This window comes from Danio rerio, chromosome 8 (genome assembly GCF_049306965.1).
Source record: "Danio rerio strain Tuebingen ecotype United States chromosome 8, GRCz12tu, whole genome shotgun sequence".
Taxonomy (NCBI): domain Eukaryota; kingdom Metazoa; phylum Chordata; class Actinopteri; order Cypriniformes; family Danionidae; genus Danio; species Danio rerio.
Window position 1 is genome coordinate 3371740 of NC_133183.1, and position 27388 is coordinate 3399127.

At 38.3% G+C, this 27388-nt stretch overlaps 2 protein-coding genes across 8 annotated transcripts in view; one reads left to right on the forward strand and one right to left on the reverse strand.

Moving 5' to 3' along the window:
- Positions 1-27388, reverse strand: part of si:dkeyp-117b11.1 — a 99968-nt gene that overhangs the window by 29216 nt on the left and 43364 nt on the right. For 3 of the 4 annotated variants that reach the window (XM_073910010.1, XM_073910011.1, XM_068223080.2), the window contains 2 exons: positions 3896-3947; positions 732-769 (listed from right to left, as the gene is read on the reverse strand). Coding sequence is in view for 1 of the 4 variants with exons in the window: in XM_073910009.1 (XP_073766110.1) it covers positions 732-769; positions 3896-3947; positions 9893-9895 (93 nt within the window). In the remaining 3 variants the exon portion in view is untranslated. Of the gene's footprint in view, positions 1-731; positions 770-3895; positions 3948-9892; positions 11467-27388 lie in introns of those variants that run through there. The other variant, XM_073910009.1, reaches the window with a different exon arrangement.
- LOC101886963 (uncharacterized) overlaps positions 1-27388 on the forward strand; it is a 58103-nt gene that overhangs the window by 24990 nt on the left and 5725 nt on the right. For 2 of the 4 annotated variants that reach the window (XM_073910013.1, XM_073910014.1), the window contains 3 exons: positions 21037-21216; positions 23293-24204; positions 24286-24374. In XM_073910013.1, coding sequence (XP_073766114.1) covers positions 21153-21216; positions 23293-24204; positions 24286-24374 — 1065 coding nt within the window. In that variant the 5' untranslated portion in view covers positions 21037-21152. Of the gene's footprint in view, positions 1-8657; positions 8787-21033; positions 21217-23292; positions 24205-24285; positions 24375-27388 lie in introns of those variants that run through there. The other 2 variants (XM_073910012.1, XR_012384034.1) reach the window with 2 other exon arrangements.

The following is a 27388-nucleotide window of genomic DNA, read 5'->3' on the forward strand; positions in this document are numbered from 1 at the left end:
TTTAACAAAAGTGAACTAAAATGTAATGGAAATGAAGCATTTTCAATATTTTTGAATACTGTATGTTTTTTTATTTACCCAGCCATAATTATAAAATCAATACTAGTAATAGTAGCAATAGTAATACCAGAATGGAATTATGCAATGCATAGATAAAATAATATCCCAATGCATTGGGTTAAAATAACCCATAGTTGTGAAGGTGCTTTAATAACTTATAGTTGGGTTATGTGTTGGGGTATTTTTAACCCAATTTTATTTATTTATTTATTTTTTTCTATTTTAACAGAGCTGAAATTGGGGAAAAATAAACAGAGGGGCTAATAATTCTGACTTCAACTGTATATTAAATCTTGAAAAGGGGGTAAAATAGGTGACCTTTAAAAAAATGCTTCTTGATTTTTGGAATTTTTTAGATATTTAGACTAAAAACAAGCAAAAAACTATTAGTATGATTTTTATTGAAGCTTTTCCAATGTCTATAATTTGGTTTCTCATTAATTGTGTTACTAAAATAAAGCAAATCTAGAATCAGACAAACTATTGCAACTTCAGTCTGGTTTGACCATCAGGATGATGCATAAAAAACAGCAGTAATTCACTATTGTAAGGGAAGTGATACAACAGGAAGTAAGATAAGAACACAGTTCCCACACTTTTGAACTATGTGTGTATGTGTGTGTGTGTGTGTGTGTGTATGTGTGTTTTAAAAAGGTGATCATGGTACTTACAAATTCCCCTTCTGGCCAGCCATATCCAGGGCTGTTGTCTACAAACAAAGTGTTGGAAAATGAATGGGGAAAAAGATTACAAAAATTGGAAAGAAAAAGACTTTGATAATTGTATTTTAACGGTTTCATTCGTCCAAACTAATTACTGGAATGTTGTGAGAATAAAGGCCTGACATTGCAGGAAATTTTTATTATGCAGCTGTAATTTTACAAATTGTACAACATGTTTAAATATAATTATATAAAATACTTGTCATACCAAAAAGTTTACAATTCTTATTGCAATCAGACTTGGGAGGTAGTTATAGTGACACATTAATTCATTTATCATATTTACTTGTTGATTCATTCATTTTCTTTTCAGTTTAGTCCCTCTATTAATCAGGGGTCGCCACAGCGGAATGAATCGACAACTTTTCCAGCATATGTTTTACACAGAGGATGCCCTTCAAGCTGCAACCCATCACTGGGAAACATCCATACACACTCATTCACGCACATACACTACGGCCAATTTAGCTTACCCAGTTCACCTATACCACATGTTTTTGGACTTTTAGGAAACCCAGCATGGGGAGAACATGCAAACTTCACACAGAAATGCCAACTGACCCAGCCGGGGCTCAAACCAGAGACCTTCTTGCTGTGAGGTGATCATGCTACCCATTGCGTGACCGTGCTGCCTACATATTTACCTGTATTAGACAAATTTTAAAATGGTAAAGGTAGTAATGCCCCATCTGATCAACTTTAGATAAATATACAGGGTCACACTTTATTTTGACGGTCTGTTTGTTGAATTAAGTTACTCTGCTACTACATGCCAGCTAATTCTCATCAAATTATAAGTGGACTGTTAGGTTGGGGTTGAGGTTAGTGTTGACATGTCCCTGCAAAGTGTTTTATAGTCGGTTAAATGTCTGTTGAAGGAGCAGTAGCAACAAATATTAAGCAGACAGTCTAATACTCAAGTGGATCATCAAAATAAAGGGTTACTGTATACAGAGATAAACCGCTGTATATTTTCCCCTGATTTCTGTTTAATACAAACTATAAAAAAATTGGCAGAAATTTACTTCACAGTCATGTTTTGTGTGTATGTACAAGGCAAGGCAAGTTTATTTATATAGCCCATTTGATACACGGTGGCAATTCAAAGTGCTTTACATAAATAAAATAAAAAGAATAGGAAAATGAATAAAAAGACAAATATAAGAAAATAAAAACAAATAAAAATTATAAAAAAAAAACAGATACAAATTTTTTAAAATAGGTTAAAAGATAATTAAAAAGAAAAGAAAAATATAATAGTGTCATCTTTCAGTCGTAGCACAGTGCTCATTCAGTAAAGGCACAGCTAAACAGATGTGTCTTCAGTCTTCATGTGAATGTGCCTAATGTTGGAGCACATCTGATCATTTCTGGAAGCTGATTCCAGCAGCGAGGGGCATAGTGGCTGAAGGCAGATTCACCCTGCTTTGACTGAACTCTTGGAACTTCTGGTTTATATGATCCTAAAGATCTGAGTGATCTGTTGGGTTTGTATTCAGTGAGCATATCTGTAATGTATTGAGGTCCTAGGCCATTTAGTGATTTATAGACCAGTAATAATACTTTAAAATCTATTTTGAATGTGACTGGGAGCCAGTGTAGAGACCTGAGGACAGGTGTGATGTGCTCTGATTTCCTGGTTCTGGTCAGAATTCTGGCTGCAGCATTCTGGATGAGCAGTAAGTGTCTGACTGTTTTTTTGGGAAGGCCAGTGAGGAGACCGATACAGTAATCCACCCTGCTGCTGATAAAAGCATGAACAAGTCTCTCTAAGTCTTCACTGGAAACAAAGCATCTGATTCTTGCAACGTTTTTGAGATGTTAGTATGCTGATTTACTGACATGACAACTGAAACTCAGATCTGACTCCAGAGTCACACCAAGATTCTTGACTTTATTTTTTGTTGTTTGACCCGTGGTGCCAAGGTACGCATTCACCTTGAGAACCTCATCTCTGTTCCCAAACGCGATGACTTCAGTTTTCTCTTTGTTTAACTGAAGAAAGTTTTGGCACATCCAACTGTTCATTTCATCAATGCATACATTGTGCACAAGTAGTTTGAATATCTCTGTATTAGACACACTAGGTAAGGGGCATGCTCCACCCACTGTACTTTTTGTTTTCCCATCAGAGATTCGCATAGGTTAGGTAGTGCGTAATAGACGCGAAGATTTCTTTTCAATAACCTCTGCATTTTTATTTTGGATAGATAGGGTAGAGATTGGGCCAAATAGATTGTTTTGTTTTATTTATTTCTTTTGTTTGGACGCCGCCCGCTTCTCATTTCTCCAACTCTCCCATATCTGGTCAAACATCTTATGTCATTTGTTATCTGTGAAATTCAATGTCTCTTTGTAAATATTTTATAATCTTTCTATATACATATTTTTTTGGCATTCATTATTATCACTATTTTTGTAAATAAAATCACTTTATTGCATTTAACTGATCTTGGTTTTGTCCCTCATTTGTGTGGTTGCTTATGTGTTTCACCCAAAAATTAATGTTACTCCTCTTCCGCTTTATTTAACATCTTTTAAATCGTAACAATTGGCAGAGGGTGTCAATGGGGCTGTAGTCATTAGGCAGTAAGGCAAGGCAAGGCAAGGCAAGTTTATTTATATAGCACATTTCATACACAGTGGCAATTCTAAGTGCTTTACATAAACAGGAATAAGGCTAGGGAGTAAGGCTAGGTAGATCTGAGTGTCATCAGCATAGCTGTGGTAGGAGATTTGGTTCTTTCTCATTATTTGGCTCAGGGGGAGCATGTAAAGGTTGAACAGGAGTGGTGCCAGAATCGAGCCTTGTGGAACTCCACATGTCATGGGTGTCCATCTTGACCTATGGTCACCTATACTGACATGGTAACCTCTCCCTTCAAGGTAAGATCTGAACCATTTAAGGACTGTCCCAGACAGCCCAACCCAGTTTTCCAGCCTATCCAGAAGTATGTACAGAATTATTAGCCCTCCTGTATATTTTTCCTTAATTTCTGTTTAACCGAAATAATATATTTTATTTCAACACATTTCTAAACATAATAGACTGTGAAATAAATGGCCTCCAATTCTTTGTCTGTACAGAAGTATAAAGTTTGTCATAATTGTACCTGTTCTCTTGGGAGGAGCTGGAGGTCTTCGGGAGGTCTTCCCGAAGAAACTCTAAAGATGAATAAAAACACACATGTCTTAGTTGTGTTTGCTCCAGAACATTCACAACAATAATTTTTATGAATTCACATGACTTTTTCTTCCCAAATCAAGGTCAAACTCTAACAAGAACAATGTGTATTGAGCTGTGCGGGTTTGGTTTGTTACTTCCTGGATGTAGTAAAAGATTATGTAAATATGAGGAGTTCAGAAATAGCACAGAGGGAAGGAACATATCACACATGTTTAATAATATAATAAGTATAACTAGATTATTAAAGTTTGTCGAGACAAACTTTGAGGCTGGCTTGTGAAAGCCTGTTGGTAATAGTTTATTTACTTTAAACAGTTTTAAAAAGTATGAATAGATAGATAGATAGATAGATAGATAGATAGATAGATAGATAGATAGATAGATAGATAGATAGATAGATAGATAGATAGATAGATATGGGTTTGTTATTTGTTAAGCTATGGGACAGTTGCTAGGGTGCAGTATCTGGTAGTTAGGGAGTGGCTAGAAAGTTGAAAGCTCGTCAGTTATTGGTAGTTTGGTAGTCTGAGTTAAATGAGCTCAGCCATTAGTCTGTAGGAGAGTCTGATGCAGAGTTATGAGCTCACAAAGATTGATCCAATGTAAAGTCAATGACAGTCTTTTGAATGGAAGTCTATGGGACAGTTTCTAGGGTCCCAAAAGTGGTTACTAGGGCGTGGCCAGAAAGTTAAAAGCTCATCAGGTATTGGCAGTTAGGTAGTCTGAATTAAATGAGCCCAGTTAGAAGTCTGTGTGACAGTCTGATGCAGAGTTATGAGGTCACAAAGTCTGGTCCAATGTTAAGTCAATGGGATTTTTCCAACGGTCCCGGGACGTTTTTCGGAAAACCGAAAGTCGGATCAGTTGGAAAAGATATAGCACACCGAGTCAGACCAGTTTGAAGGTTTGGTGTGAGTTTGGTGGTCATAGCTCGAAAGCTCTAGGAGGAGATGCGTTTTGTTTTTTAGTCTCAGAAGAAAAATGGGATAACAGTAGTCTGGCTTGCTACACAAGCCAGCCTAAAAAAAGGAATGTTCAGTTTGCAAACCGCATTATTACTTAGCCTCTTATCTTGGTTAGATACAGGGGCTGGATACGTTAATTCAAACAGTTATTAATTACCAATTACATCATTACATTGTGTTTATATTATATTGTTTTGACATATTTGTTTCTGTACTGTAATAATAAACACTATATATATTATACACACACATATGTACTATACAAATCCACAAATGCCTGCACATATTAGAGAAAACATTTACTTATATTTAGATATAAAATATACACACTACCTGACAGTAGTCTTGTCTATTCTAGGTTTAGGAACAACAAATAATAAGTTGACTTCTAGTTGATGATTTGGTATCAGAAGTGGCGATTAAGAAAAGCAAAGGCCTCTAGATGACGCTTATTTTACCACAATAACATATGGTCAAGCCTTGATTATTAATGATTTAATTAGGACAGTAAGGTCTGACTGCTTAGACAAAAGTCTTGTCACTGAAAATAAATAATGTCCAGTATAGAATATGAAGTCCTGCTGCAGTGGAGACAGAATGAATATTGTGTCTGACTCCATCATGAGCTTGGAGGACTGCATCCATACATCTCTGCACTGACTCAAATCACTTATAAAGTAATCTGAAATGGCAAATAAAGCATTCATGCAGGACTCCCAGAGTTCATCAAGATCCTTTAGATTCATCTTCAATGCCTCCTCCTCCATCTTACCCCAGACATGCTCAATAATGTTTATTTCTGGTGACTGAGCTGGCCAATCCTGGAGCAGCTTGACCTTCTCTGCTTTCAGGAGCTTTGATGTGGAGGCTGAAGTATGAGAAGGAGCGCTATCCTGCTGGAGAATTGTCCCTCTCCTGTGGTTTGTAATGTAATGGGCAGCACAAATGTCTTGATACCTCAGGCTGTTGATGTTGATCATCCACTCTGCAGATCTCTCGCACACCCCCATACTGAATGTAAACCCAAACCATGATTTCTCCTTCACCAAACTTGACTGATTTCTGAGAGAATCTTGGCTCCATGCTGGTTCCAGTAGGTCTTCTGCAGTATTGGTGATGATTGGGATGCAGATCAACAGAAGATTGATTAGAGAAATCCACCTTCTGCCACTTTTCCAAATGATCAACTAGAATTCGAGTTATTCTTTGTCGCTCTTAAAACTGGGATCCACGACAAGACTTTCGTCAGGTAGTGTATGTATATGATAGAGATTATATAAATTTAAATATCTATATAACAAAACTCTTTTGTTGGTTTTGTTTTGTTTATGTATGTGTGTGTATCACTTCTACATTATAAATATATATAATACACACACACATAAATTATTTGGATGTGATTAATATTTGTCCAGCATTACAAAAAAATTATATAATTACCTGACTTCATACTACTTTCAAAATCCATATAAATCAACACATAATAGAAATTAATCTATTTCAATTATTTACATTTGAGTCAAACATGTCCTTTTAGCTTTGTTCAAAAACAAAAGTAACACTTAAGAAACTCAAACCCTATTTATTTATCAAAAATGAAATGTTTTAAAGTAACGACACCATATTTCATACAATAATTGACATTAATTTCTCACTCAATGTGCAATTGTCTTGAAAATCCTTTAGTTGAAAAAAAAACTGAATATATTTGTATTACACTATTTTCTGGATTGATTTATCCAGACCTGCTGATTTATTTAACACAACTACTCTACAGTACATCATAATCAACTGTAATTAACCGACCTAAAAATGAGAAGTAATCCCTTACTTTATACTCTTTCAGGGAAAATGAAATGTAATTACAGCACACTGCAAAAAACGCTTTCTTATTTAAAGTTTGTGTCTTGTTTCTAGTCCAAATATCTAAAAATTCGTTAATCAAGAAGCATTTTGTAGACAAGCAAAACAGATTGTCTTGTTTTCAGAAAGAATGTGTCAAAATTAAGCAGATTTTTCCTTAAAACAAGCAAAATAATTGGTCACATTTTATTTTGATGGTGCGTTTGTTAAATGTAAGTTACATTTACATTAGGCATGGGACGTTAACTTGTTAAAAGGTTTATCGTGGTTTGGAAAAGTCAAGGTTTTAAAACCGCTAACTTTAGCTGCGTCCCAAATTGCATACTTATGCATTATTCTACGCCATTTTGTAGTATAAATAGTGTAAGTAGTGCGTTCACACTGAAAACTCTAAAAACATTAAGTGCACTTTAATTACCCGGATGATGCACTCATTCAGCCGCTAAAGTGAAGTGTGTAATGATGGACACTTCACGCACTCAACGACAGCAGGTTTGATGGTTTGCGGAGCTATCGGACGCACATGTTGAATAACTTTATTTATTTTGGATGGTGAAAGCAAAATTCTCCTACTAGAGTGATTATAGCGCCTCCCGATGGTAAATGTGGTTATACTCATGGCAGGTATTATTTGATAAGTCGGTCGTTTATTTCACTGATTTGGCAACCGTCAAACGTCATCAGGGAAACGGTTTGAATTTCCGCTTAGTAAAAAAACATTAGAGTGCCATTTGGGACACCACTACATACATATACTATCCTGTTGAGTGTGTAAGTGCATAAGTACATAGTGCATGAGTGCATAGTGTGTGCCATTTGGGACGCAGCTATTGTCTGTAATATTGCTCCTAAGGTATATGCCCAGCAAGCAATAGCCGTCATTTCACCGGCTAGGTAGTCCGGCTACGTGTAACCCAATTTTAGCCCAAATAACCTTAAATTTGGTTGTTTGTTGTTGTTTTTTTTGCTAAATAAAGCTTATGATATGTACTGTATGATACTTTATCATGTAAGAAAAGTTTATGAGAAGTTTATGAAAAGTTTTGTTTAACTTTTATGAGGTTGCTGCAAGTTATAGGCGTAGTTTTAGTTTCTCTGTGAAGTATAGACCCAATCTAGTCCGGCTATGTGTAAAGGTTTTATTTTCATGTGTTGTAAAGAAATCTGTTTCTGAAATTAATGAAGACAGCAGAAGTGAATGATTCATTTTAATTATTTGGCCAAACATGTTTACTGTTCCCGAATATTATAAATATTTCATGAAATAAAATATATTGCGTTCAGTGGGGGAAATAAGTTGCTGATTTTAACTCAGAGATTTTAGAATAAGTCATTTTAGAGCAGTAAAGACAATACCGTGATATTGTGAAACTGTGATATTTTTATCCAAGGTTATCATACCGTCAGAAACTCTAAATGAGTTTTGACTCGTCAAAAATCCAATTCAAGATATCTACAACTGTAATACGACTATTAGTAAATTAATTAGAGATATCTTCAAATATATTTGTAAATATCTCTAAATATGAGGAATTAAAGACATCTCCAAATGTATTATGACTAGTAAAAACTCAAAGATATCTCTAATTACAATTGTGACTAGTCAAAACTCAGTTAGAGATATCTGCAAATATTTTTCAATGGAAGTCAATGGAGGAATATGACTAGTCATAATATATTTGCAGATATCTCCAATCTGATTTCGTACTAGTACAATTGTAATTGCAGGTATCTCTAATTGTTATTCTGACTAGTCGAATTATAATTATGACTAGTCAAAATATAATTAGAGATATCTCGAAATATATTTATGGAGTCAGAACAAAGATTTAAATGCTAAAAAGGCTTGCCATAGAGAGCGCTTCTGAACAGCGCAGCAGCGATGACGTAAGCGTGCCGAGGCCCGATATGGTGTGAGTGCGGGCCGTCGGGGGAGACGGGAGGGGGGACAAGCGTGCTTTGGCCCGGTTCGAGGCAACTGTACCTAGTGTGAGTACGGCCTTATATTGGCCCATGCCTAATCTACATGCCAACTAATTCTCATTAGATCAAAAATAGACTGTTAGGTGATTAATATTTACTTTGCAACTCATTACACTAACACTGTTTAGATATACAAATGTGTCACAGTCATTTACTTCTCTACACATAACTTGAATCACTTCTCTGCGCCACATAACTACACAGTAAAAAAAATTAATTAACAGTCTCTATATTTTATGTTGTCTGTTTATTTACGGTGGTGAATTGCATTATGAGATGTCGAAAATTCGACTCTACAGTTTAACAAAGTGACATTTATTGACATTTAAGTCGTTTGAAATAATATAATGTATAAGAAACAATAATATACAGAGAAATAAGTCTGTAAAACAACAGAACATGTGCTGTTGGTTTAGTATTAAAAGTAAGGTGGTTGTAGCATAGAATACAACACCAACAGACAGTATAGCCCTGCAAACTATTACAAATGTTCATATAAGTCACCTTTTCTAACTTTTCAAGGTTAAAAGTTGCTGTAAAAATGATAAAGATCCCATAATGCAATTCAAAAAGATAAAATAAAGGGGGGAAAATAAAAACATGGATCACAAAACAACAGAAAACTGCTAATTAAAGGATATTTTTTCACAGTGTATATTTATTTTTAACTTCTAACAGCATTTATTGTACTTAAAGTACGTGCAAACATATAAAGTAATGTTATTATTGAATGTAAGAGCATAAATTAATGTTAAATAGAAAACAAAACAAGCACATATTAACAGCATAATAGTGTCCGTCTCGCAGTGATGGCCAGATAAGAGGAAGCTGAACGTTTCTACTTTCCGTTTTTGATCAGATCAGTGGCTGAATTTCACCAGACAGAGAACAATGACACATTTAATCCTGCGTCAATGAGGAGCTGAAACAGTGCGCAGGTTTCAAAGCAGAAATCACCTAAAATACACACTTTCAATAAAAGACGATGTTTGTTTACATATAAAATAGCGTTCATTAGCACCCGAAGCCAACTCAAATCTCTAACAGCAGGTCAAACATTAGCTCAAATCAACATGCAACCTATGGAATAAACAGAAACAGCTGTACGTTACCATGATGCACGAGGTGTTCAGTTCATCAGGAAGCACTGTGCTGTGAGGTTTGGATGCAAATCTCCTAGAACTTTGTATATGAGGACGGTGAGTAGCGTGTGTGTGCGTGTGTGTGCTTGAGTATTTGCATAGCAGGTGGATGATTTAGCTGCTAGCTGATTAATAACTGAGGGAAAAAAGCCTTTAGACCGCCTCTGAGGTCACTGAAGCGCTTTGTTCTCTCTCACTTTTCACTGATGTTCAGACGCAGCACTGTAGAAAGAAGAAGTGTAATCGAGCCTTTCAGAGGTATACAGTGTGTTGACATGAGACAGATACTCATGACAGACTGTCTGTGAATATGTCCAAACTCTGGTGGTTAGTTCATGAGGTCTACTTGCTGTTGGGGCAGGAACTAACATTGCTCAGTTTGCCTCAAGGTCAAGGTAAATTTGTTAACCTGCAGCACAAATCTGAGGGTCCTATCTTACACCCGGCACAATAAAGCACAAGACGTGTTTGGCGCGATTTGTTGCTATTTTCAGACCAGCACAACCCTGATTTTCCCGTTTTGCGCCATGTTGTTTAAATAGCAAATTCATTTGTAGCACTTTGTGGACTCTTGAGTGTGCTGGTCTAAAATGGAGGTGTGTTATGCTGCGTTCACACCAGATGCGGAACGCGCGTCAATGTACATTTAAGGTCAATGCAAACGCACGAATAGACATCCTGCGGCGCGAATGACGCGGCCCGAATAATGCGATAAGCGCGAATGGCGTGGCGTTGTGCGTTTTGCGCACTTTATTACTTCTTTTACTATTACTTTATTACTTCTACTTTATTACAATTTATACTTCTGCATCAAACGCCGGCGTATGCTACGGCACTGACGCATAGCCCTTCGCTGGGGTCGTCGGCGTCACTGACGTGCACCTCTCAAAAAAACTACACGTAACTACACGTTGCAACGACGCGTAGCACAAGCTCTGTGATTGGTCGGCTTGGTAGCGCTGATGAGTCTGGGCGGGACCGAGAGCCGAGTGAATGGTGCGAGCCTGATGGAGCGATTGCTTACAAGTGTGGAAATTTTTGTTTTGTGTTTACCTCATAGTTAAAGTTGTGGCACGTCCGCCGGTTCCTGCCTCAAAATGAGCGAGTTTGAGCCACTTGTACATCCCGGAAGTGTTCAGGGAAAGCAAAACAACAGCGAAGAAACTCGACACAGAGGAACATTAACACCTCACTGCCAACTAGCGTTTCGGAAGTGTTAATGCAGACCAACAGAGACAGCGCGCAGAAGTATAAATGCACAGCTACGCGCGTTGCATGCGCCGTGGGTTACGCCGGTCACTTGATGCAGAAGTATAAACCATGCTTCAGAAGCACCGCTGAAAGCCTCCATCATCCAGGTTCAGTTTCTGGGGGAGTTTATGAGCTCACAGAGCTGGATGCACCTCTGAAAGGAGGTGTATAAAAAAAAAAAAGTACATAAACACTGTTTTTTTTTTCTTAATTAAATCCATGTTAGCCATTCAGCTATGAAGCTAGAGTCACCGGGCAGACAAAAGCCCTGCTTTTTGCCCATCACGCAAATCCTGTTCTGAAGTGAATTTGACGCACGAATGAAGCGGATTTGACGCGCGAATGAAGCGAATAAACTCAAATGTTCACGCGGCTATTTACGCGCGATTTATCCACGCGTTCCGCGTCTGGTGTGAACGCAGCATTAGGGAGCATTGTTGGTGGTTTGCTATTTTGAGGAACTGAAATAAACCTCATCATTGACCAACTAAAAGCTGCTCTAAAGTCCAGTGTGGAGCGATTTAGTTATGCAGGTCTAAACACTTACACTGCATGAATACACACAGGATGTACAGCAATACACAAATATCCTTACAGATGAAAACAATTAAAGGATTAAAATTATTATTTTCTACATAAATATTAAAACCACTGCCTCCATGCCTTTTTCATCTCGGGGGGCTTTTTCAGTTTATTCATGAGAATTTGCATTAGTATAATGTTATTCTTAGCAGCAATGTTATTTATTATATGCAGATTTATATTTGTTTTATTAAAAACAAGCTTTGCTTTTGGACCATATGGGGCCATAGCATGTGCTATAGCAATACAAATTTTATAGTATTGCTAGCAACCAAAATTGCCAGTAATACTGTATATTTTACAGTGTAGGTTAATAAGGTTAACTAGGCAACTAGTAAGTTATTGTATAACAGTGATTTGTTTGAACAATAAAAATAAATAAAAATGTTTAAAAAAAATTATTAAGGGGCTAATAACAAAATAAAATAATAATAATAATCGAATAATACTGAAATAACATTAAAAACCTATATTAAAAAAATTATTCCTGCCAAAAAGTAATTCGATTTTCACCAAAAGAAAAATTGATAGGAAATTCCGTCAAAATTTCCTTGGTCTGTTATTTGGGAAATATATGAAAAATACAGCTTTCCATTGATATATTATACCAGGGGTCACCAATCTCATTCCTGGAGGGCCGGTGTCCCTGCAGAGTTTAGCTCCAACTTGCCTCAACACACCTGCCTGGATGTTTAAAGTATACCAAATAAGGCCTTGATTAGCTCACATCGGCTGTGTTTGATTAGGGTTGGAGCTAAAATCTGCAGGACACCGGCCCTCCAGGAACAAGTTTGGTGACCGCTGTATTATACTGTAAACTTTACTCTTTAAAGTTGTCTAAATGAAGTTCTTAGCCACGCACATTCCTAACTTTACAAATTATCTTCATGGAACAGGATATTAATTTAATATTCAAATGACATTTGGCATAATGTTTTGACCCATACAATGTATTTTTGACTATTGTAAAAAAACTATACTCGTACGAAATAAGTACAGTTAAAGTCATTATTAGCCCCCCTGACTTAGTAGCCCCCTGTTTTTTCCCCAATTTAAGTTTTTAACACATTACTTATCATAATACTAATACATTTCTAAACATAAAACTCATCCCTAATAACTGATTTATTTTATCTTGGTCATGATGACAGTAAATAATATTTGACTAGATATTTTTCAAGACACTTCTATACAGCTTAAAGTGACATTTAAAGGCTTAACTAGGTTAATTAGTTTAACTAGGCAGGTTAGGGTAATTAGGCAAGTTATTGTATGACAGTGGTTTGTTCTGTAGACTATCGAAAAAAATATAGCTTAAAGGGGCTAATAATATTGACCTTAAAATAGATTATAAAAAAATTAAAACTGCTTTTATTCTAGCCGAAATAAAACAAATAAGACTTTCTCCAGAAGAAAAAATATTATCAGACATACTGTGAACATTTCCTGGCTCTGTTAACCCTCTGGGGCTGAAGACCGCGTATACGCTTTTTGATCTGTAGTGTCCAGGGGCGGACTGGCCATCTGGCAATTCTGGCAAATGCCAGAAGGGCCGGACCATTTTTTAAATGTGGGCCGGTCAGCTGTTTTTTTATTTTATTTTTTTATATGCATTGTTTTTACATGCAGGCAGCTTTTATCTCTTGCAAGATGTGAGTATTATGATGATGATGATGATGATGATGATTATAGTGGCCCAATCGGCAATGACCGACTGGTTTCGAGATGGGCTGACCCAATTAGAGGTTATGCGGACGTAATCAAAATCTGGTAAGAATGTCAAACAAACAGTAAAGTGCAACACAAGCTAATTGTCAGAGATGGACCATAAAAAAGGAAAGGCGGTGCCGAAAAGCTCACAGAAAGCAAAAAAAAAAAGTCTCTAAAATCAAACGCTGCCAAATGCATAAATTTAACTGAAATAGTCTCGAAAGGGGGTTGCGCAGGAAGGTCGCTATTTCAAGCCTCGGCTGGATGAGTTGATGTTTCTGTTTGGAGTTTGCATGTTCGTGTGGGTTTCCTCCTGGCTTCCCTCACATGTGCTGTGAATTGGGTAGGCCTTATTGTCCATAGTGCATGTATGTGAATGTGTGTGTTTAGGGGTTTCACAGTGAGTTGCAGCTTGGAGGGCATCTACTGCATAAAACATATGCTGGGTAAGTTGGCGGTTTTTCCACTGTGGCGATCCCTGATTAATAAAGGGACTAAGCCGAAAAGAAAATGAATGAAGGTAATGATTGCATAGATAAATTTGTTATAAATAGGTTGGTTTTGTTCCAGTCACATGCATTAAATGTTTAAAGAGCCCATATTATACATGAAATAGGGTCATATCCTGGTTGTAAGGGTCTCCAACAACAGTCTAATATGCATGCAAGGTCAAAAAACACTTTCATGGTCTTATAATCTGCATTTATTTTTACCTGATTATCCCAGCGACTCCTGTATGAATCGTCCAGTGATTCATTTGTTCCCAAACCCCTCCTTAGCGCGGAGCTAATCTGCGCTGATTGGACCGATGACAGTCTGTCGCGATTGGTCGACTGCCTTCAGTAAGAGAGGGAAATGGCCAATAGCTAATCAGCAATTTAAAAAGTAATCACAGTTCATACACGATCGATAGTGTAGACGTGGATTTTAGCTGCCACACTATGGCGAGTGGATAGTGCCACGGATAACCGAACGAAGGAGACAGTCGTGTACTCGCCATACCACACACACACACAAAAACACACACACACCTCCGGATGACAACGCTCCCGCTTCCGCCCGCACCCGCCAGGTTTTAGCCTGAGAACCCGCTCCGTTTTCTGCCCGCCGCGCCCGGTCCCGCTAGAGCGGAGAACACAACCAAAAATCACCCAGTATACAGTCCAGACAGCCAAGCTGTCTGTATAAACACACACACACAGCACAAAGCTCGTTCGTTCGTTCGCTCGCTCGCTCTCTCTCTCTCTCGCTCTCTCTCATACGCGCGCGTGCGCACTAACACACACACACACACACACAAGCACCACGCAGACTCTCTCTTTCAAATTCGCATAGCAATATCCGTGATATTGCTAGACAGCCCGCTCCCGTCCCAAATTAAACCCGTTACCGACCGCTCCCGTGATTTATTCGGAAATTTATTCCCGCGGCTGTCCCCGCGCCAGATTTCTGCGGCGCGGGAATAAATTTCCGAATAAATCGCGGGAGCAGAACTCTAGCACGGAGCTCCATAAACAAACAGCACGCGTCGCGTTTTTAATGTGACTTTGCACGCGATAAGATAAAATATCCAGTTAACCTGATACAGTACACGCGGTTACAAGTAACAAATCACAACTAAATACATTTGCAAGCTAGAGTAAACGAGGCAACAACTTTAACCGCACGTACTTACACTTGAGAAATGGAAGAAACCCATCCTGACGTCCATCAGTTACTCTTTACTGATCCTTCCTTTAACAAACTCAGATGAAGTATTCTTTGTAGCATGTAGCTTCCAGAAGTTTCCAACTGCTTGGTTATAATGCTGATGTTTCATCTTTGGGTAGAGACTCGATATAATATCCATCTGCAGTGTGACTTCAATCGACCGGCATGTTTGTGTGCGTGTGTTTGTGGGTGTGTGTGTGTGTGTCTGGGTTTCTGCATCAGAGGGCGGGGCCTCAGGTTTGAAATCTCCCGGGTTTGCGCGTGCACGTGAATAACTTGGTTTCGTTCGTACGTCATGGCGAAACACCTAATGAGTCGGTATCAAGGCGACTCGTTTGAAGCACTATGAGTCGACTCTTTTATAGATGAATCAACCGTTTTAAACACTGTACACTAACAGATTTAAGCCTTAGCTGGATACTTTACTTCACTTAGAGCTGTGTTACACACTACATGGAGGGGAATTTTCAAAAACCCATAATATGGGCTCTTTAAATATCTATCACATATGGTACTGCTTATATTATTTCACCATCTGTACACCAATATCAGTAGTGGATATGCGTGTCCTTGCATGGGGCTGTTTCGGTGTGGTAATGTGGGCTGGTGCGGCTACAGTGCCAGGGCTGATTTTTAGTCCCAGTCCGCCCCTGGTAGTGTCATCAAACTGCTGAAATGAACTTAAATTACACTTTCAGATTTGATCGTACAGATAAGATCAATACATCAATCGAATCTGTTATGCGTCTACTTTTTGTTGTGCACTTCTTCAACTGTATATGGTAAATGGTCGGTTTTTATATCCTTTTTTCTGAGTACATAAATGAAAAGCATGGCCACCGAAATGGTTTTGATGTTCCTGGAGCAAGTAGAAGAAGATTCAGCGTTCAAACATTTCATACATGCTCTACATTTTTCTCACTTTTTTTGACAAATCTTATCAAACTTCTTTCTAACGCTTTACTAAACCTGCTGCATGACCAGGTCATTTCCCACTTGACTGCATTTTTTAAAAGATACAGTACAGAGAAACACGATTACAACAAAAACGGGTTTCTATCTGAAGATATATATTTAGAGTGCAATTTATTCCTGTGATGAAAAGCTATCATAGCTGCAGTTGACTATCACACGAAATCACAGTAATTTTTTTGTTTAGTATATAGTGTATATAGTGTATTATAGTGTGTTTGGGTCTTGTGTATGTGTACAGCAGCTTTATATCTTTTTAATTTGTCTTTGTTTTCCTTGCGGGGCAGTATAGTGGATCAGTGGTTAGCACTGTCGCCTCACAGCAAGAAGGTCACTGGTTCGAGTCCAGACTGGGTCAGTTGGCATTTCTGTGTGGAGTTTGCAAGTTCCCCCTGTGTTGGCGTGGGTTTCCTCCAGGTGCTCCGGTTTCCCCTACAGTCCAAACACATGCGCTATAGGGGAATTGATGAACTAAATTGGTTGTTTTAAATTAATTACAGTGATATTATTGACTAATATGAAAATGATCATCTGATTTATATACAATGCAGTTTGTAAAGTAATATTTTCTGTCTTTTAGTACATATATTATATGAGAGACTTGCTTTGTTTATCAAATAAAGTGAATCTAATTAGATTTGCATTTTAAATATTAAATAAAAGTTATAAAGATACTATTTTTGTTTTACATATTAAGATTTTAGTTATGACACTCAAAAAATAAATCCACAGATTTTTACCAAAATTCTCCGTAGAAATTGCAGAAAGCGTCCGCAGATTCCGTCTGTGTCACACCTGTTGCAGTGACCTAGTCTTGTTTTGTAGTTTCACTTCATTTCCCATAATCCTTTGTATTACTGATTGTGTTATGTTACAGCTGTTTTGTGTTTGTTAATTTAGTCCTGTCTTTATAAACCCTCTTGTCCTCTGTTCTAGTTGCCTTAGGATTTTGTTAGCGCCTCACGTTTGGTATGTTTGTCTGGTCATCTAGTTTTTGTATTTTGATAATTCTTGGATTCCTGTTTTGTGTTTGTTTTCGTTAGCACTCTTTAGCACTCCTACCCTGTTTTTTGTATTTACTCGTTTTTGGATTTTTGCCTGTTCTCTTGTTTGGACTAGATTTGCATCCTGCTTTAGTTCTGTTCAAGTTTGGAAACCTTTGTCTTTTGGAAACCTTAGTCTTTGTTATAATAAATTGTTGCACTTGGATTTTTTGCAGTTTTGTGATCATTCCCCATTTCGTGACAGTCTGGCCCTAGTAATGACCCATTAAAAAAAAGCACATCATATCAACAGTGGAATGTGGTGGTGTCAGTGTGAGAGTCTACAGAATGTTTTGTTGCTTCAGGATCTGAAAGACATGCTGTAATACAGGGGTTCCCAAACTTTTCAGCCCGCGACCCCCAAAATGACAATGCCAGTGACTCGTGACCCCCAATATTCTCTGAGGTGGTGGTTATAAATACAGAAACCTTGTGTGCAATGACGCGCACAAACACACCAATAGACCCAAGTCTATTCTTTGTTTTTTTATGTATGTCAGTGCTGTAAATGGGCTAGAAAGTTTAACCTGGTGTTACAAAATCTTCTGCATCTGACAGTATTGCTGTGTCTTTAGTTTAATGTAATTACCCGAGAAGTCGCAATCCAATAGAACTAGTAACTATAAGCTACTATAGTAACTATATAGTTTATAGTAACTATAAACGACTATTTTTTTTTCTCTTCAGTAGGTGATTGATAAAATACAGTAAGTCTTAAGGTTTAATAAAAATTAATTGATTTTTGAAAATGACCAGGCGACCCCCCCCCCCTTCATTGTCCCGCGACCCCTCGGGGGGGGGTCCCGACCCCCACTTTGAGAACCTCTGCTGTAATAAATGTAACCATAAATAAAAGTACCACAATATCCTGAAGGATAAAATCTTAGTGATCTCAGGCTTAAGCGAACTTGGGTTATGGAGAATGACACAAAAGACACCAGCAAACCCCTGTGATGAGCCCAAGGCTCGAACCCGGGTCGCTGGTGTAGTAGACCAGTGGTTTAACGATGAGCCACAGGGAGAGTTGGTGAACCCAATTGCTAAGGCACAAGGTCTAGTTCAAACAAAGGTGTTTATTAAGGAAATCTAAAATCATCAAGAAAAAGCCGCCAGGCAAAAACATAGGAACTCCAAAAGCTAAGCAGTTAACAAACATAAAGTTCTCCGTAGAGCAACTGGTACTATAGCCAAAAAAAATACAAAAGGTAATAACAAGAGGACTTACGGCAACAGCGGTAGCACATCAAACTCAAAAACCAAGTGACAAGTGAAGACAAGAGGGTAGAATATATAGGCTAGTCTAACAAGACACAGCTGAACCAAATTAACACAAATGAACCACAAACAGAAACACTGGGGAAAATGGCGACATCTTGTGGAGAAAACAAATAATAGCTCAGAATATGACAACCCCCTTCTAAATGGCTGAAGTAAAACAAAATGAATCCTGGTCAAAGTCCTGACCTGAATCCAATTAAGATCCCATGGCATGATCTTTAAACGGTGGTTTATGCTAGAAAACCTTCCAATGTGGCTGAGTTATGGCTCATTTCAACTGAGTGGAAGAGTACGGTATGATATGGCATGGGTCACCTTTATCAGGCTTGCATTTCCATTGCTAAAAGGGTACCCTTTTGGTGGTGGGTATGGTGTACGACAGAAAGTTTCAGTCGACATCATTTTTGCTTGAAGATATCTACAGTAAAGCTTTACAGATTGTTCACATATCATATGAGAAGCACTTCTCACAAAACCAACGCAATCTCACGGCAATTCATAACTTTTTAATTTTGTGGCTAATTCGTATGAATTCATACAATCTAATTCGTACAATTTAGTACGATTTGCTCATTGCCCAATGACGATTGGGTTTAGGGGTGGGGTTAGGTGCCACGCCTCCTTTCTAAAATCGTACATTTTCGTATGACTGAACTCGTAGGAATTTGTACGAATCAGCCACTAAACTGACAAAACGTAAAATACAAACGTTTCCTCGTGAGATCAGGCTGCACAAAACGCATGCTTTACACACAAACACTTCTGTATGAATGTTTATTCCTAACTCTTCTATGAACATGATCTGATTATAATTGCAGATCAATGACAGTGTGAAATAGCCTACTGTAACGCCTGTAATTATATGAAATAAATATATAAATGCAACATATATAAACACGTTCAGAACCTTACAGTCTCCGATATATTACCAATTACAGAAAAACTACACACAGCAGACATTTAGTCCTTATTTAGGTTCAAAAGCAACAGTATATATAGCCCACAGTCAGAGAAAAACCTCTCATCTGTGTCTGTAATCTTCACCAGCACATATAAACTCTGTTAGAGAGTCATTCTGACATTCCCAGTTCATAATAGTCCATAAGGTGATGATAATAGTTAAACATGATAGTGTGTTGTTGACGTCAATGGTGTAGTGGTTAGAGCGTCGACACATGGACTCTAATGCTCATGGCGACCCAAGTTCAATACCGACTTGCAGTCCTTTGAAGATCCGTCCCCTCTCTCTGCTCCCAATGCTTTCCTTTCAATTCTCTCTATTTTCCTATTCATATAAAAGTGAAAACCCAGAAAAAATAATTATTATGAAAAAACCATGGCAGTGTGTTCGTGTTTTAGGTTGTAGAAGCATTATTTGCTGCTGTTTTTTCCGGCTTCTCCTTTATTTTTTCGCGCTTCACTCTCGCAGGATTGGATATCAAAGTGATTCAATGATCACGAGCATGTTAATATTATGAGTTCAAAAAGTTCCTTATTTCAAATACAGAAGAGATCGCGAGCTCTCTGGAGAAAGTGAAACCGCTCGGACACAGCAGATTTTGTTGTTCTTGGCTTTGTGGCTGTTTGTGGACTTGTTGCAAGTTATCGAAAATGACAAACATGCAATAAACAATAAATTAAGAGTAAGGGGGCAAACACTTTTTCACACCACTGTAAATTGTATTGTCAAATTCATTCATTCATTTTCTTGTCGGCTTAGTCCCTTTATTAATGAACCGCCAACTTATCCAGCAAGTTTTTACGCAGCGGGTGCCCTTCCAGCCGCAACTCATCCCTGGGAAACATCCACACACACATTCACACACTACGGACAATTTAGCCTACCCAGTTCACCTGTACCGCATGTCTTTGGACTGTGGGGGAAACCGGAGCACCCGGAGGAAACCCACGCGAAGGCAGGGAGAACATGCAAACTCCACACAGAAACGCCAACTGAGCCGAGGTTCGAACCAGCGACCCAGCCACCTTCTTGCTGTGAGGCGTCAGCACTACCTGCTGCGCCACTGCCTCGCCTATTGTCAAGTTATAATTATAAATTAAAATTAGAACTAAATATCGTAATTATGATGATTTTCCTTAATTTGAAGCTCATTTAATGGAACTTTTTTTCCACAAAATGAGCCCCAAAATGGAAAAAAGCGTCATAATCAGGACATTTTTAATCTCACATTTCGTATTGGAGTGAAGCTGCATGGGTTTGGCATGACATCGTGGGTTTGGCATGACATGAGTTCATCGTGATACAATCTAATCAAAGTATTTTATATGTTATTATATCAAATAAAACTGAAATAAGCAAACATTTACTTTATTTACCTTTTATTATTTAGTTAGGTTTGTTAGGTGTGGGTTTTGTTGTTCATAGTAGAATTTAAGTCTCCTGCTTGTGTGTGAGACTCTCTGAGTGCATGTAAAGTCATGCACACGGTCACAACCTGGAAATCTTTATCACACAGCATCATAAAGGATACCAGCATATCAGGATAATCAGTGCTTGATCAGTCATGCACATTCGCTAAAAATATGTTTCTGAATTATCTATATCAGACATCTGTGAGTGAAGTCAGAGGGCTGTTCCTTAGAAACAATCCAGAGTACAGAAAGGAGAAGACGCAGATCAGAAAACTGCTGGCAGAGATCTGACACACGCACACTGATCCTGTATGATGGCTCCTGCTGTTATTCTCATCGGCTGTCTGCTGGCCACAATGAGCTGCTCGACCACAGGTAATATTAATATTAATATATATATATATATATATATATATATATATATATATATATATATATATAAAAGCTTTATTATATTAACATTCTGTTAAAGAGATAGTTCTTTCAAAAATGAAAATCCTGTCATCATTTCCTCATCCTGCACTTGTTTCAAACATGTTCAAGTTTCCTTCTTCTGGTGAATAGCAATTTAATTAAATTCATCTCTATTTCTATAGCACTTTCACAATGTAGATTGTGTCAAAGTGGAAGTTCTAGTTAGTAGACTGAAACTGTGTCAGTAGAGTTTTCAGTGTTGAAGTTCTGGGGTGCGTTTCCCAAACAACGATGTAACGCGCTGCTGAACTATAATAGTATGGTGCATCAGTTGGGAAATGGAACGATGTAGTGACGAGTGTTTCTCAAAACCCCGCTCTAAACAGGGTGAAGTAACTACTTCCTTAGAGAAGAACCCCATCATTTCTTTGTGCAAATTATATTGTTTACACACACACATTAAAATAATCCAATATTAGTTTTGGTGAAAACATGCACTCGCTTTCCATATTTATCGAAATATATGTAAATGGCACATATAGGGCCTGTGTTTCCTTTACAAATATTACTGAGAACATTACATATTCTATTCTAAAACATAAAGTCACTTACAGAAGCTAACACCTATTCTAATATTATATATAAATTATAGGAATAAATAAATAATGAGGCGATTTCTTAAGAAATTAAATTTAATATGTATTATTTATTAGGAAATTTAAAAATCATACTTTAATAATAATATTAATAATATTAATGATGATGATGATGATGATTATTACGTAGGCTACTTTTACAATCTGACACATGCAAACAACTGCAGAAATCTTCTAACCAGCAGGCCCATGTCATTTACAATACAGATACTTGGTTCCCGAAACCCTCGAGTACTTTTTTTTGAGATTTTAACAGATGTGTGTGTGTGTGTGTGTGTGTTGAGCAACAGTTAGGACAATGTTCGCACCTGTTAGCTGTAATTGTGGGGAAAACTGGATAATTTTGAGCTTTTGTCAGCTCATTTCATCTTCCGGGTTTAAAATGATTTTTGGGGTGGATCGAAATCAGCGATGTAGAGCAAAACTGCAAGTGCAAAGATGACGCGTCGGTTTCTCATTATTATTCATAGCTGAGTTTTCTTATCCTATGAGAAGAGCCGGCTTCTTAATTATTCATGACTGCACGTGCTTTCCGAAGGCAAGGCAGACCTGCCAGTGCCAAGCTGTGAGACACAGATCCTGGGTGTCATGACCCTTTAACGTATGCTACGTTTTTTTTTTTTTTTTCACAAGCTTTGGAGATGTAAAGTAAATTCCACTTTTAAATAACAGGTCACCTAGAGCTTTTTCATAAGCCACGGCTGTGTTCAAAATGACATCAATGTTTGCAAAGTGCACTGCGAAGGAAGCACATGTGAAACATTAAGATCGCTAAAACTGAACTGTAAATATAATTTAAAAGCAAATTACAGCTAAGAGAGATAAGCTTAATGCTTTTTTTTAATCATTATAAGTTTAAGTGTTAGAATGTTCTAAATGAATAGGGCATAGGGGGGATAAGTGGGAATAGAACACAGCCAGGAACTATGTTTCTAACTACAGCTCTATAGGTGTAGTTGTAAGCATACAAGTTTGCGAATGTTTGTTGGTACAATGGATTTGGGAAACAGCAAATCAACAAACTATGTTTGCAATGACGGAACTTGCGACCTTAGATAGCTAACGATAGTTTTTGGAAACGCACCCCTGATTAGTTCATTTCAGTCATGAAAATATGCTGGAAATGCTGTAATAAACAACTATTGGTTTCCATTTTCAGTGTAGTCTGTTTTTTACAATATTGTTCAAAATAATATTCTGTGTTCAACAGAAAAAGATATTCATAAACATGTTGAACCACTTGCGTGTTAGTAAATGGTAAGAAAATGAACTTTTTGGGAGTGAACTGTCCCCTTAAGTATTTTTTGAAGATTTTGAAGAGATCCGTCAAACTGTAAATGCTTCAGATTCTCTGATTACTGATGGCTTTTGTATTTCACAGCTCAAATGACAAGTATTCCTACTACATCACCTTCTGCACCTAACATGTCAGGAAATGTGACTAATGGGATGTCGAACGCAACTTCTACTACAGCAAGTTCAATCACCAATTTGGGCAATGCAATGACAAGTGCAACCACCACAGCACCAACTGCACAACCTTTATTCAATCCTACAGCCCCACCTTCGTCCAATCCTACAGCACCACCTTCGTCCAATCCTACAGCACCACCTTCATTCAATCCTACAGCCCCACCTTCGTCCAATCCTACAGCACCACCTTCATTCAATTCTACAGCACCACCTCCATTCGTTTCTACAGCACCACCTCAAAATAACTCTGCTGCACCACCTTCATTCAATTCTACAGCACCACCTCCATTCGTTTCTACAGCACCACCTCAAAATAACTCTGCTGCACCACCTTCATTCAATTCTACAGCACCACCTCCATTCGTTTCTACAGCACCACCTCAAAATAACTCTGCTGCACCACCTTCATTCAATTCTACAGCACCACCTCCATTCAATTCTACAGCACCACCTCAAAATAACTCTGCTGCACCACCTTCATTCGTTTCTACAGCACCACCTCAAAATAACTCTGCTGCACCACCTTCATTCGTTTCTACAGCACCACCTCAAAATAACTCTGCTGCACCACCTTCATTCAATTCTACAGCACCACCTCCATTCAATTCTATAGCACCACCTTCATTTAACTTTACAGCACCAGCTAGATTCAACTCCACAGCGCTACCTCCATTCAACTCCACAGCACCACCTCCATTCAATTCTACAGCACCACCTTCATTTAACTCTACAGCACCAGCTGGATTCAACTCCACAGCGCCACCTCCATTCAATTCCACAGCACCACCTCCATTTGACTCTACCACAGGCTCTCCCAAAGGTAATTCACTGTTAATTGTGTGTGTTAATATGTAGGGTCAGGTTTTAGCTTGAGTGTTAACAATCACTGTGCATTTTACAGATGTTCTTACAATTCTGACTAATCTGGAGGTGGAGGTTTTGGCCGAAGAGTCGTCCTCTGAAGAAGAACGTCAGGCTGCACTACGTCAGGTGAGATGATTGTCTCTTTCACGGTTTACAGTTTGTATATTTGCACTACATAATAGGGGTTCTATCATACACCCGGCGTAATAAGGCGCAAGACATGTTTGGTGCAATTTGTTGCTATTTTCAGACCAGCGCAACCCTAATTTTCATGTTTTGCACCACATTGTTTCTAGTAGCAATTTGCACCACCTTGTGGAATCGTGTGTTTGCTGGTCTATAAAGGAGGAGTGTTAAAGCGCATTTTTGGAGCACTGCCTTTTTGAGGAACTGAAATACAAAATGAAAACAAACAGAACGGTTTTATTAGCGTGTGATTTTTTAAAATCAGTGTAATTTAAGTTATTGAGTTCATTTAAAAAGGCTTACAAAAATTATTTTATTTTATGTGACAAAATAATAAATTATTATCAAAAAGCATTTTTGGTTTCAGATTTCAGCCAAGTGCATCCAGTATTTTTGGTTTCACTTTGGCGAGTCCCTATTTTAAAGGCCTACTCACACAATGCCATACCGTGCCCAGGCCCATTTCCTGTATCGTTTGAGAAGTATGAGTGCGCTGAATCTGGCTCAGGCACGGTTCACTTGGCTGGCCCTGGCCTGGTTGGAAGAGGTGGGCCTGAGCGCGGTTCACCAAAGCCCGAAACTAAGAGTGAGACATGACTTTTAAGGGACTGCTTCATATGGATTAATTAATCATTCTTACTGTTCAGTGAACGCAAACTGCCGTAGATTATTAAAGACTCAAACTCCTCACTGCACGACAGCTGCACCTTTAGCAAACCACCTCATTCCTGCAGCACGAGAGCTTTATGATTATGAGCGCCAAAAGTGGCGGATCTGTTTGGCGAAATATCTGACTGCAAGTCACCGCATCCCTAAGGACTGTTTGGCAAAATATTTGACTGCATCTCACTGCATATCAAACGACTGAAACGATATAACTAGAGAAATCTCCTCTGTGCTGAGCGACAGCGCTCACTGAACAGCGCAGCATCGATGATGTAAGCGTGCCCAGGCCCGATTGTATGTGAGTGCGGGCCGTCAGGAGAGATGGGAGGGGGGACAAGCGTGCTTTGGCCCTGTTTAAGGCAACTGTACATAGTGTGAGTTCGGCCTAAAGGGCCATGAAACCCCCCGTTTTTAGCAGGATGTTTTCACACCTCTACTTTGGGAAAAAGTCAGGAAAGTGGGCGTGTCCAGCCCTGTTTAGGGGGAGTGTCGGAGGAGGGAAAAAGGCATGGTCTGTAAAAATTTGCATAAAAATGGGAGTGTCGGTTTGAGCACACGCTGATTTTCACACAGGTAAAACAAACAGACGAACAGAGGAGAAAAACAGTGACTGTGTTTGCGTGGGTATCAGTAATCTAATTATTTGCCAAATTATTAAATGGTGGACTTTAATTGCAGTTTTGCTCTTTCATTCAGGAATTTTATTCATGCCCCTCGTGACAAATGAGGTATTTTTCATGCAATGTTTGATACCTCACGGCGAATGAAAAAAAAAACCCTCGGCATTCATCTGTAACTTAGATGCACTCGGTAGGTAGCGTCAGAAAGCCGTGTGTGTTATTCCTGTCACAAAATGCAGCGAAACTCCTCCACGTACGGTAAACTTTATTAACTTAGAAATCATTTGACTAAGATCCGTCTTTAAACACTGAAAGTGTACTGCTGACCATACCAACCAACTTTGCCATCTGAATAAACAAACAAAGACCACTGATCGCTCACTTACCAAATCTGTAGAGACAGGACAATCACCACCAAATGGATCCGCGTCTTTATTAAAAGGAGACGAGCAGCAAATCCAGATTTCGCCATTTCCAGATGAGAAAAGCTCTCGGGTAAACAATATTCCTTAGACACGTATTTCTATGGTGCGTCATGTGCACTAATCCACATGTGAGTCCAGCTGCGCTCTCATAGAGAGAAAATGAAAACAAAACCTTCACTGCAGTAAATTATAAAAGCAACACTGACGACCTGTAACTCCAAACAATTCATGTTCTCCCACTTGGCAACACAACATGTCGTCTCTCTGCTGTCTGAACACTGTAACTGGTAAAAACAGTCTTGGAAGCTATCATGCATATTAATGAAGTTGCACGCATACACAATAGAGCGCGCGGAGTGGTTTGAACAAAGTCTTACTCATGAATGAATGCAGCACACTCAGAGACGTAATAAGTACTCCCAGGTACAGACGTCCAGTCTACATGCTGGAATACACACTAAGAACTCATGACCGTCACGCAGCTTCAAAAATTAGTTTCAAACCGGAAGAACCAATTTGCTCGAAATACTGCAAAAACTACAAATTCTCACTTATTAGAGAGATTTTTGTGTCCAAATAGTGTTTTTAGCAGCATGGGACACATATATGACTGTCAACGGCTCAAAATTTGTGTTTTAGTGTATCGTGACCCTTTAAACATAACCATGTTGTTAAGGGTAGACAGTTCTAATTTGTTTAATTATGTACTGTTCTGTGAGGTGTACTTATGTTATCTAGATTAAAAAATAACAACAACAAATATTTAGAATGGTTTTCTGTGCTGATTTCGACTTCCATCAGAACGCTCAGTTTTAATGGGTGTGGCCAATCGTAGACTCAGAAGTAAATGCTCACTGCTCTGATTGGCTGACAGTTTTGCATTTTAACAGAGCTAAACCGGCAGTGAAGCAGAAGCTCATATGAAGGCGGAGCTTATCCACTCTATTACATCACAGAGCAGAACGCTCCAGAACCTGTCAATTTGGCAGGCGGTCTTCAATAAAAGCTGATTTTAGAAAAACTAAATGTTTTTGAGTTCTGACACTTAAAGGATGTTTAAATTATACTAAAAGCTCTTATATTTCAAAAAGTTTAAGAGAATTTTAATTTCTCATTTCATGTCCACTTTAAACCTGCCGATTTGGTCTTGTTCTTATTCTGAGCCATAAAAACATGTCTAATAATATAATATGAACAAATCATACAGCTAGTCATATGGGCATATGCACAGGCCAGAATAAAA